This window comes from Lutra lutra, chromosome 10 (assembly GCF_902655055.1).
Source record: "Lutra lutra chromosome 10, mLutLut1.2, whole genome shotgun sequence".
NCBI classification, from domain to species: domain Eukaryota; kingdom Metazoa; phylum Chordata; class Mammalia; order Carnivora; family Mustelidae; genus Lutra; species Lutra lutra.
In genome coordinates, this window is record NC_062287.1 from 58,029,795 (window position 1) to 58,042,025 (window position 12,231).

The 12,231-nt window shown below is 50.3% G+C and overlaps 1 protein-coding gene across 1 annotated transcript in view; it reads left to right on the forward strand.

Moving 5' to 3' along the window:
• Positions 1-12,144, forward strand: part of XNDC1N (XRCC1 N-terminal domain containing 1, N-terminal like) — a 41,169-nt gene extending 29,025 nt beyond the window's left edge. Inside the window, 8 exon segments of the mRNA XM_047692665.1 lie at positions 2,270-2,470; positions 2,588-2,759; positions 3,424-3,516; positions 7,239-7,431; positions 7,973-8,100; positions 8,214-8,292; positions 10,741-10,867; positions 11,734-12,144. Coding sequence (XP_047548621.1) covers positions 2,270-2,470; positions 2,588-2,759; positions 3,424-3,516; positions 7,239-7,431; positions 7,973-8,100; positions 8,214-8,292; positions 10,741-10,867; positions 11,734-12,125 — 1,385 coding nt within the window. The 3' untranslated portion in view covers positions 12,126-12,144.
• Positions 12,145-12,231: the final 87 nt, after the last annotated feature.

Below are 12,231 nucleotides of genomic sequence, written 5' to 3' on the forward strand. Positions count from 1 at the left end.
CATTCAGCTCTAGCTTAGTTAGCAAACCCCCGAGGCTGCCAGTAGACCGAGTCCACTACTCCACCCAGTACCAAGCCAGTCAATGATGCCCGAAAGGAAATCTGGCCAAGAAACTCTGGGGAAGAAAACAATAGCAGTCCAAGAGGAGAAGTCTCTCATCCAGTGATTCACTAAACATGACGGACCTATGCTAAGTGGAGATAAAACCAATTCTGTTCCTGCCCACGGGGGAAGAAATGTCTTAGGAAACAAAACTCTGCATTTCTTCATGCACTAAGGGCTTGCTGCTACCCTACTGTGAGTGAAGCCCCAATCAATTAAATATGGTTCCATCTACCCATGCAACACCTACCCCAGGCTCACAAGAGGGTCTCCCAGCCCTGGCCCCCGCCCCCGCTGCCCTGGCACCTGGCTCGCTCCCCCTGCCCCTCCTTCCAATCTCAGCCTAAAGGTCACTTCCTTTGGGAAGCTTTCCCTGGCCCCCAAATCAGGGTAAGTGTCGCGGCCAGCGCAACAACACAACCAGGGTCGAGAGGGTAAGAGGATGGTGAGACAAAGAGGAGACGTAAAGAGATGGGGACAGGAGGGACACAGTGGATGATGTCCAAGCAGTGCCAATTTTATTCAAGCCTGTGAGGCATTATATAGCCAACAGAAACAATCATAAGAAAGTATCTATTTTTAGCTGATTACTAAAGAGTCTGCAACATGCACAGAAAACCCTTCAAGTTTTCCCATTATCTATTTCCCAAGCACCAATAGCAGACCCTCTGGCGCCAGATGTACTAACTTCAAGGCTACTCAAGCTACTCAAGACATAGTTTATGTAAGCACAGCACAATCTTACAATGGTGTAGTTTATAGCCCGTGCAAGGACAGCACAATCCCACGATAGTTTAATGAGCAGGCCTCTTTTGCCCATTCCAGATAAGCACATGCAGGCAACCATGTTGGCGAGTCTTAGGATCCATAGCTCAGGCCCTTTCTCAAGCGCCGCTCAACTTTCCACTCATGGGGTTATTAACCCTTGGGCTTCCAGGAGGCGCGAGTCGGGGCCTGGTTTGGTCTCTTGACTCTAGCCCAGTCCGCGGCTGCCTACAGGTAAGGATCCGTTCCTAACCACTCCCAAAACAGCCTCTCTATTTCCCTGCTCCTCAATCTGAGCACTTACCACACTGGACTGTCACCACTGGGCTACTTGCCTGTCTCCCTTGCTAGCATCCTGGGAGGCCAAGGACTGTATTTGTCTTATTCACCTCCGGACCCCACTGGCGCATGATAGGAGTTTAATGAATGTTGGCTTAATAGTGACTCCTAGACCTTGAGCTGGGCTCTGTGGACAAGCAGATGAATCATACACGGTCCCTGATGTTAAGCGGTTCAAAGTTCAGAGGAGGTGAGGGGAGACAGACCCAGAAAGAGATATCCCACAGCGCCCGTGGTTGATGGCACCACAGAGATCTGAGGGACACTGTGAGAGAAGAGCGCAGGGGGATCTCGCCCCACCTGCTTAGGGAAAGCTTCAAAGAGGAGGTAGTATTCGACCTGGGCCATATCAAACAGTCCCTTCTAGGCAGACGGAAACAGCACACGCTTGTATCTAGGGAATAGAGAAGGGTACAAAGCAGCAGGATTACTTGGCTAATGGGGTCCAGCTCCTGTGACACCCCATCCCCAGATCTGGCACTCAGAGCAGGCAGATAATTTGGAGCCCCTTCAAATCAATACTCTCAAAATATTTGTCCAGTATTTATTTGGTGGAAGGCAGGGAGAAACAGATTTAAATCATTCCCTCCCAGTATCAGCCTCTCCCAGGGGTTAGTTTTTTATGCCTATCAGCTGCCTGGAATCATCAGTGCAGGCTGCACCCCAGGGGAGTCTGCCTCAGCCAGAAGGCTTTGATTTATTTGTTTGTTTCTGTTTTTGAAAGAGAGCACACGAGTGAGGTGGGGAAGGGCAGAGGGAGAGGGAGAGAGAGAATTTTAAGCAGTCTCCATGCCCAGCGCAGAGCCTGTCGTGGGGCTCAATCTCATGACCCTGAGATTATGACCTGAGCCCAAATCAGAAGTCTGAGGCTTAGCCCACTGAGCCACCCAGGCACCCCAGGAGCCTTTTTTTTTTTTTTTTTCACAGAGGAGCACTCTGTCCTTCCATAGATCGCATGCTTATATGTTTTATCAACTCTGTCCCTGTGGTATTTTAGATCTCTGCCCCCCATGGTAGGTGTCCCCACACTATAATGTAGCTCTCCCCCTACCGCCTCCTTCAGGTTTCCTGTGGTTTGAGTGCAAGGAGGTGTGGATTGAGGGCCTACGCAGTTACTTCCTGGACTGGTGGAACTTCCTGGACATGGTCATCCTGTCTCTGTACCTGGCGGCCTTCGCACTGCGCCTCCTCCTGGCCGGGCTTGCCCACACGCACTGCCGGGATGCCCCCAGTGGGGCTGCCTGCCACTATTTCACCACAGCTGGTGAGTGCCTCCCCCCCCCCCCCCCCCCCCCCCCCCCCCCCCCCCGGTTCTGCCCGAATCCCCCAGCCCCTTCGCTCCCCTGGCTCTCAGCCTCAGCCCGAACTCCACCCTGCACAGAGAGAAGTGAGTGGCACACGGAGGACCCCCAGTTCTTGGCGGAGGTGCTGTTTGCTGTCACCAGCATGCTCAGCTTCACCCGCCTGGCCTACATTCTGCCGGCTCACGAGTCCCTGGGCACTCTGCAGATTTCCATTGGCAAGATGATTGACGACATGATCCGATGTGTACTGTCCCTGCTCAGAGCAACCTCCCCTGTCATAGACTCCGTGGCCTCTCCCTGTGAAATTCCCCAGCCCTCTGCTACCCACACTGTGTGGCTCTGACTGTGCTGATGGTAAATCCTGTCCAGTAGGACTCTGACTCACTCATCCTCGATCCACATCTCAGCATCTCAGCCCCTGCCTGGGAGACTGGCCCATCCCCTGATCTCATTGCTTCAACTCAGTACCCTTCATTCTAAAGGAAGAGCTCCTGCTTCGGCACCATTTTATTTTATTTATTTATTTTAAAGATTTATTCACTTATTTTAGAGAGAGTGTGGGTGCGGGGAGGCAGGCAGAGGGAGAGGAAGAGAGGGACAGTCTCCTTAGGCATACTCCCCACTGAGTGCAGAGCCTAACGAGGGGCTTGATCCCAGGACCCTGAGATCATGACCTGAGCCAAAATCAAGAGCCAGATCCTCAACCAACTGAGCCACCCAGGTGCCCCTGGCACCATTTTAAATGACTTCTCCTTTCCCATCCCTACTTTCTCTATTCTTAGTAGTCACCAAATTGAATACTTGTCAAGAGATACTGAGTCTGGGAGGATATCGCCCGATCCCTCTTCCCAGAACCTGACTTCTCCCAAGGTGGAGACTTTCTCTGACCTGCCCCCATCCCATCCCCTGTCAGGTTCATGTTCATCCTCATGATCATCCTGACCGCCTTTCTCTGTGGTCTCAACAACATCTATGTGCCCTACCAGGAGACAGAACGGCTGGGCAAGTACGCTGGGGCAGAGACAGGATGGGCAGGTGGGGGTTGGGACACAACCGCCTGGGGCTTAGTGATCACCTCTGCCTTCCTCTCCTTCCTCTTCTATTCTCTTATAATTAATCTCTTGTTTAGGCAATAATTAATTCTCTGTCTCACTGATTCACACTCATTCATTTGTTTGCTAACTCATTCATTCACTCACTCAATTTCTTCCCAAACTTATCATTTCGAAAAATGTCAATCCTGCGGAACCAGTAAAAGCACAGTGGACACCCATACGCCCTGTACCCAGCTCCAGCAACTGATGTTTTGCCACATTTTGCTCCATCAATTGCTCTCTTTATTCTTTTTTTTTCCCTTGAAACGTTTAAAAGTTGCAAACATTCCCCAAATATTTCAGATCTCCTAAGACACAACCATAAGACCATGATCACACTCAAAACATTTATTTATATTTATTTTGGGGCACCTGGGTGGTTTAGTCGCCTCAGTATCTGCCTTTGGCTCAGGTCATGATCTAAGGGTCATGGGATAGAGCCCTGAGTGTGTGTGTGGGGGGGGGGTCCCTGCTCAGTGGGGAGTCCACTTCTCCATCTCCCTCTGCCCCTCCCCTGCTCTTGCTCTCGCTCTCTCTCAAATAAATAAAATCTTAAATCTTTTAATCTATTTTTTCTTTTCTTTCTTCTTCTTTTTTTTTTTTTTAAGTAGGTCCTACACCCCACGTGGGGCTTGAACCTGAGATCAGGAATCCCTTGCTTTACTGACCGAGCCAACCCTATGTCCCCACACTTAAAAAATTTAATACCAAGGGGTACCTGGCTGGCTCATTCAATAGAGCATGGGACTCTTGCTCTCAGCTTCATGAGTTCAAACCCCACATTGGGTGTAGAACTTACTTAAAAAAAAAAAAAAAGAAACAAACAAACAAATAATTTGATACTGATCCTAAATTATTATTTACTGTATAGTTCTTATTCCAATTTCCCCAGGTGCCCCGCTCCCCCCCACAAAAATCTTTCTAGCTTTTTAAAAATCTGAGATCCAGTCTGGGGTCATGTGTTACATTTTGTTGTCCTATCTCTTTAGTCTCCTTTAATCTGCAACACGCCCTCTACCTTTTCTTTGTCTTTCACAACAAATGAACCTTTTTGAAGGGTATGGATCAAGGTATATCGCAGAGAGTGGCCCATAGTTGGAATTTATCAGACTAGTTCCTCATGGGAAGATTCGAGTTAAGCAATTTTGGCAAGAACACACCTAGGCACTGATGTGGGTTTTCCATCGCATCCCATCAGGAGACAGAAGATGCCAGCGTAGCCCACTGTCGGGTCTACTGGTCTAGCAAACCTCTTCACTGTGAAGTTGCTAAGGATGCTCATTTAGCAATGAAAGGATATGTGGAAATCATGTGACCAACCTGTTCCCTTGGATCTCTGACTCTGTGGCTTTAGCATCCATACATGAATCCCGGTGATCTTCTACTGCTGTTCTATCTATGGCGTCCTTCTATAAAGAAGTGCTCTCTTCTTTTCTGAAAATCACTAAAGAGGCAAAGACTTTTTTTAAATATAAGAATCCATTACAGCTCATTATTCTTCTTGATACTTAGTTCTTGCCAAATATGGCCAATAATTCTTGTATTTGTTTATTCACTCATTCTTTTTTTTTTAAAGATTTTATTTATTTATTTGACAGACAGAGATCACAAGTAGGCAGAGAGGCAGGCAGAGAGAGAGAGAGAGGAGGAAGCAGGCTCTCTGCAGACCAGACAGCCTGATGCGGGGCTTGATCCCAGGACACTGGGATCATGACCTGAGCCAAAGGCAGAGGCTTTAACCCACTGAGCCACCCAGGTGCCCCTATTCACTCATTCAATGTCTATTCATTCATTTGCCCGCATTTTGTTTCCATTCACCTTGTTATTCAGTTGTGGTGGGCTTTTCATTATTGTTGTTGAGTTCACACCCATTTACGGACACCTTCTTTGTAGGAAGTCCTGTCCCTGGCACTGGAAGCTGAGACAGAGGAAGTGAACCAGTCTCAGTCTCATAAAGAAGATCACCAGTGTCCATAAATAAGCTTGATCCAGGGCACTAAGTGCTGTGAGGAAGGAAGGCTTATGTTGAGGATACCCAGAGGGGAAAGCTCCTTCTTCTGCCTTAGGTAATCAGGAAGGATTTCATAGAGAGGGGAGTATCTGGACTCCATCTCTTAGGATTATGGGGTTCAGAGAAGGTGCAGGGTATCCTGGGCAGAAAGGGAACAGCACCAAAGCAGGGACATATGGTTGGAGAATCACAAGATGTCTTCCACGGTTGGCATGTGGAGGGAATTCTGAGAGAGGAAGCTGGAGAGGGTAGAGGGGCCAGGTCACCAAGCTCATGAACGTCCTTCTGAGAAGCGTGGGTTTTCTAAGGCTGGCCAGTTTGCTCCCAGTGGCCTTTCAAGCAATGATGCTATTATAAATTCTTCCTGAGTGCAACTATGGGATGGTTTTATTGATGATGCTGAAGGAGCCACTCTGGGGCCTGTGGATATTGGTCAAGACTTTGTCATTGGTTCCAGCGTAAATGGAGGCTTTGTTCAGATCAATCCTTTTACTAAGAACCATGGTTCACATCCCACCTTTGGGATGCTAGCTTAAAGGAACTAAGCTTACACAGTTTAAACCATGAATATCACCACCAGGGGCAGCAAGAAACCATCCCAGACTGCTTCGTGGGTCCTGGTGATACCACTCACTCCACAGTGTCACAGGCCACCTCTCCTGGGCTGTTCACTCATGGGTGACACCTAATTAAGCCAAAGACATTTCTGCTAACCATCTCAGAGAGGTTGTATGGGAGGCATCTAGCCTGAGAGCAATTAGGAGCGTTTAAGGCTTGACGAGCAGAAGTACAATACATCTGATCAGCAGTTGGAAAGAACACGTTGGATGCCATGTGGAGGCTGGAATAACAAGAGACTGAAGCCAGAGACCAGCCGCAGAGGCAGCAGCAGTAATTGAGGCCTGAACTGGGGCTGAGGTAGAGGGAGTAAGACAGATTCACAAATAAATTTGAGAAGAGCGAGAGTGTCGTAGGGTCTGAGTGACTAGCAGACGTGCACATTTGACTGGGGATAGAGAAGGGAGTTCAGAAGGGCTTCCTGGAAGAGGTGGCACTGGAGTTGCTACTGCTGTGGTCCAAATACCATCACCTCTCACCCAGACCATGACAAATTTCTTTCCTTCCTTTCCCTTTCTTCCCTTCCTTCTTTCCTTCCTGCCTTCCTTCTTTTTTTCTGAGGAAGAAACAGCATGCACAAGCCTGAGGGGGTGGTGCAGAGAGAGTGGGAGAGAGAGAATTCCAAGGAAGCTCCATGCTCAGCACAGAGCCCTACACGAAGCTCGATCCCATGATTCTGATATCATGACCTAAGCTGAAATCAATAGTCAGACGCCCAGCCAACTGAGCCACCCAGGCACCCTAACCACAAGCTTCTTAACTGGTCTTTATGCCCCCACTCTCTCATGGCTGCATCCTTAGCACTTTTGGCACTACTATATGCTCAGTAAATATTGGTTTACTGAAAGAATGAGTGTAAACTCAGAAATGACAAGAGTCAGTATGGGCCAGGGTGGCAGAACGCCCTTGGCTGGGTCCTGGAGGGTGAGGAGGAGTGTTTCTCGCTGGCACTCAGGCTCTCCTCCTGCCCTCACATCCTATCCTTTGCTCGGCCCCATGTGCCAGTTTCAACGAGACATTCCAGTTTCTGTTCTGGACCATGTTCGGCATGGAGGAGCACAGCGTCGTCGACATGCCTCAGTTTCTGGTGCCTGAATTCATGGGCCGGGCCCTCTATGGCATCTTTACCATCGTCATGGTCATTGTGCTGCTAAACATGTTCATTGCCATGATTACCAACTCCTTCCAGAAGATTGAGGTGAGCAGAGGCTAGCTGAGGCCAGGGAGAAGGGACCCAGGGACAGAGAGGAAAAGAAGGCAAGAAGTCCCGACACTTGGGTTCCTGCTTGGGCTCTACTCTCGTGTTTTGTGGTTTGGGGCAGGAGTTCCTTTCTAGGCCTCATTTTCTTCATCTCTAAAATGAAGATCTTAGGGATGCTATTTGTTTCTCCAGACCCAAGTCTGGTGCTCTTTCCCCTTCATGGTTTGGAGGAAGGGTGCCTTGTGGAAAGAAAAGTAGGTGGGAACATGAGAAGGGAGGGAGAAGATGGATGGGCTAGGGTTTGTGGCTGGAGAGCATAGGCAGGAATTGGATGTCAGAGGATGAAAGACAGTGGGGAGGAAGAGAGGGAAGGGGGAGCCAGGCAGGGGAATGTGGGTGACAGATGGGAATGGGGAGAAGACAGCAGTGGGTACACTGCCGAAGAGGCATGGAAACCAGGGGAGCTTGAGACAGACGGGGTGAGCAGGAGGGCTGGGTACCGAAGTGGCCTTGCAGAGCCCCTGCCTCCTAGCACCAGGATGACGCGGATGTGGAGTGGAAGTTCGCTCGCTCCAAGCTCTACCTGTCCTACTTCCGAGAAGGCCTGATGCTACCTGTGCCCTTCAACATCCTGCCCTCCCCCAAGGCCCTCTTCTACCTTCTCAGGTGATGCCCGCAGCACTCTCACTCCCTGCCTCCCAAGCATCCAGCAGCCCCCACCTAGCTGCCTTGACCCCATCCCTTGACTGACTGCTTGCTGGCCCATCTGAATGTCTCAGGAGAATTTTCCACATCATCTGCTGTTGCTGCTCCTGCCACCAAACCAAGAAGCCAGACTATCCGCCAATCCCCACCTTTGTGAGTACCTCCTCTGCTTGTCATTGGTCTTCTTCAGGCTGGGCCTTCACCTGTATTGTCTACACCACCTGGTTATCAGCACACTCCTTGTCTGTCTTTCTGGTATGTTCCCCACAAAGCCATTTCCCATGTCCTCCTCTCATACCTGGCTGCCTTTCCCTGTTCCTGGCTCTGACCGTTTCCTAGATTTCCAACTACGGGTTACCCAGCTTCAACAGAAGTCCATACCACCCTGCTCCCAAGCCATGGGCAACCTATTTGTCTCAGACCTGTCCTGCAGCCTTAAGAAGCCACTGGAGTCCCCGCTGAGCCACAGGAGGATCAGGAAAACCCTACTCCCCCAAGCAATCCTTTTCAGTATTATATTTTCATCACTATTATTACACAATCTTTTTGCCATCAAAAAAAAAAAAAAAGGTCCAAACTTCAGACAAACCTCTTTGCCCTAAACTGAGCCAAGACGTAGTTGAACATTAAAAAAAAAAATGTTAAGAAACCAAGGCAAAGTACCCCACAAACTGGGAAATTAAATGGATGATAGAGGCCTGAGAGAGGGGGCCGAGCCTCCAAGGGGCTCCCTTACCTCTTGTTACATGTTCCCTGACCCAGGCTTGCCCTGGGAGCCCCATCCTGTTTCAGACCAGCATTAAGGCCGGGTCTATAGGGGTTCCTGTTTCCTTTAAAATGTGTTACCCGAGGATGTTTCTAAGCCAGGGACTCCAGGCCAGCTCTGTGGGGGCCACAGGCCAACTCTGGAGCTCTGAAGTCCCTTGATCCCCTGATTGGTCCACAGTTTGTTGAACAAACACCAACACCTCTACTGGAAATAAAGATCTGTGTGACGGTCGTCCCTCCAGGTGCTGCCAGTCTAGCGTAGCAGAAGGAAACTGGTGGTGAATGCACATGATAGCAAGCACGTGACAGAGAGCAGCACAGGGCACATCTGGAGCCCAGAGAACAGGCCCCAGATCCAGACTCAGGAGCCAGGGAGCTTCCCAAAGCGCTTTAGAGCAGAACGGAACCCTGAAGGGCAAACAGGAGGTTGGTGGGCAGACACAGTGGAGAAACCGCATGGGCTCAGCATGGGAAAACAGGATGCTTACAAGAAAGTAAACGGCCTGGGTTCCCAGTTCCCAGCACTCCCCGGCTCCCGGCCATCCCGTGTGGACACTTCCTTCACCCTAAAGAACCTCTGACTCCAAATTCTGGAATTATCATTCTTTTCCCTGGTCACTTCCTGCTCCTGTCCAGGCTGCCAGGTGCCTATTCGCAGACCATCTGTCAGGGCTGCTCCACCCTGGAATGAGGCACACCAAAGATTGTACCCAATTCTCTGGGCCTGTGTCCATCCTAGATGCGCAGGGCCACTGCATCCTGCCGGATCCCCCACACTAGCCGGCTGGGATCTCCCCCACTGCAGTCCCAGCCCTCTCCCAGCTGCCCCCACCTCCATAGCCTCTTCTTTGGTGATCCGATCCAATATCCCTTCCCACCTGTCCTGCATCCTCAGGAAATGGCCTCCCTAAGTTCTCATTCCTTATTTCATACAAGGAAAATGCTTTATATACTCTGTAGCTGTAAAAGGCCTAACATCCCCTCTCATACTCTGCCTGCCCCAGCTTCGCCAACCCCATCTTGCCCCGGAGAATATTTAAGAAAATTCTTTGCTTTTTTTATGAGTAAATATGCTAACTATAACATACTTAGAAGATAAAACTAGATAAAAATAATTATTTCCTAAGCAGTTAGAGAGCCCCTACTATCTGCCAGGGAAGTACTGACAGAGGAAGTAGGCATTACTACCATTTCTGTCTTAAATTTGGAGGACCTCGGGCCTAAACAAATTGAGTAACTTGCCTGGGGCGCCAAGCTGTTAAGTGACTGAGCTGGGATTTGGGCCTGTATCTTCCCAGTCTAGCACTTTTCTTGCTATACCTCTGTTCCCTCTCCACTGTCTGCCCCATCCACATGTCCTGCTTGCCCTCTTAGTACTGTTGTGGGGCATATACCTGAACCGCAAACCAATCGTTCCAACTTGCATGATAATTTCCATGCAGACGCCTCCCCACATTCCCTAGTTTCCCCCTCCCCAGCATTTGAAGGGCAGGGTTAACCTGGACTAATTCAAGAAAACCAAGGTAGGGTTGGTGGTAGGAGAGAGAACTCACCCATGCCCGACTCAGCAATTTTGTCTCTGCCCCCAACCTGCTTCTGCACCTCCCCCACCCCCACCGCCCTATGCCAGCTCTCTTACACTCAGCCTTTGCTCAGCTTCTGCTTCCTTCTGCCTTCCAGGACTGCACCAGTGTCTAGCTATGTGGCCTCAAGGGACAGAAAGGTCTGCAGACTTGGCCTCCAACCTTTATCATCTGGGGGAGGGCACAGGGATTATAGAATGGCTGGGAGCAGGGGTAGAGTCTCTCTCACCCTCTGGTCTTCCCGTCCCAGGCCAATCCGCAGGCAGGGGCAGGGCCTGGGGAAGGAGAGCAAGGATCCTATCGCCTCCGAGTCATCAAGGCCCTGGTACAACGCTACATAGAGAGAGCCCAGCGGGAGTTTGAGGAGACCCGGGCGGGCGAAAGGTTAGTGGCTCACCCCTAAGCCTTCCCCATTGCATTATGGGAATAAATACCACACACCCAGGCTCACACCCTGTAGTGTGTCCCTCCTACTCAATGACTCTGAGCCATTCAGATATTTATTCCACTCATTTCCTTCAATCCTTCATTCCTGTGTTTTTGTTGACTCATTGACTCTCTTACCCACAGGCTCACTCACTCCACTCTTTCGTTCATTCACTCAGTCACTACTAATTCACTTATTCAATCAACATTCATCACCGCATCCCCTTTGTTTCAGCCTCGTCTTGGAGGGATGGGGGGATTGTGTAGAGCAGAGACACGGGAGAAGTTTTCAGGTTGGTGAGACAGAGAAACCATCTTTCCAGGCAGATCATGCTTAGTTAGGAGAGACCCAAATTGCAATGGGAGCCCAAGGGAGATAAAGAACCTATTGCTTTGAGAGGTTCACGGGAAGGCAGAAGGATAGAGGACCAGAAATTGGAGAAAGCAGAGGTGTTATTCAAACTGGGCCCTGAGGATGGATAGATGGGAATAGGGCTGACAAGGGCAGAAACACAAATCTCTCCCCATTAAAAACTTTCTCATTCCTGTGACTCCTAATCTCTTCTCTGGCCCGCAAGTCTTTCCTTTGCATTGCCTAAACTCATGACCACCTCAGTCCCTCTCAGATTCATCTGACCCAGACTGTGCCTGCTCCTGACCCCCCACCCAAGAGCCAGTCTCTCACTTTCTCCAGTTCTACTCCCTCAGGCCCCGTAGGCATGATGTCCCCTGGGGTTCTGTTGTGAGGGGAGAAGTGGTTCAGGACAGGCTCATCTTCCGAGAGACCTCCCCATCAACACCTTCCCCCGCACCCCAGACCTGGGCAACAGACTGACGGAGCTGACCAAGACTGTGTCTCGCCTGCAAAGTGAGGTGGCTGGTGTGCAGCGGACCCTGGCAGAGGGAGGGACACGCTGGCTACCTGGAGGTGCCAGCATCCTCAGTCGCTACATCACCCGAGTGCGTAACAGCTTCCAGAATCTGGGCCCTCCCATCCCTGAAACTCCAGAGCTCACAGTGCCAGGGATTGAGGGGACCCAGGTACCTTCAGAACCTGGGCTTCAGGATGTTGGAGGGGCTAGGATGCCAGCTTCTGGAGAGTCTGACCCTTCCTCCCCAGCTCGTGTGTTAGTGCACAGGGAGCAGGAATCAGAGGCGGAGGGGGACATGCCCTGGGAGGAAAATTTGGGGGTCAAGGGGGGGTCCTGAGGCAGTGGGAGAGTCCTTTCTTCAGTTGCTAGGTAGAGCCGCCTAGATGGATAAGGGCAGGTGTCATTTAGCAGAAGACTCTGCTGCTTTACTTGTCTCAATAAAA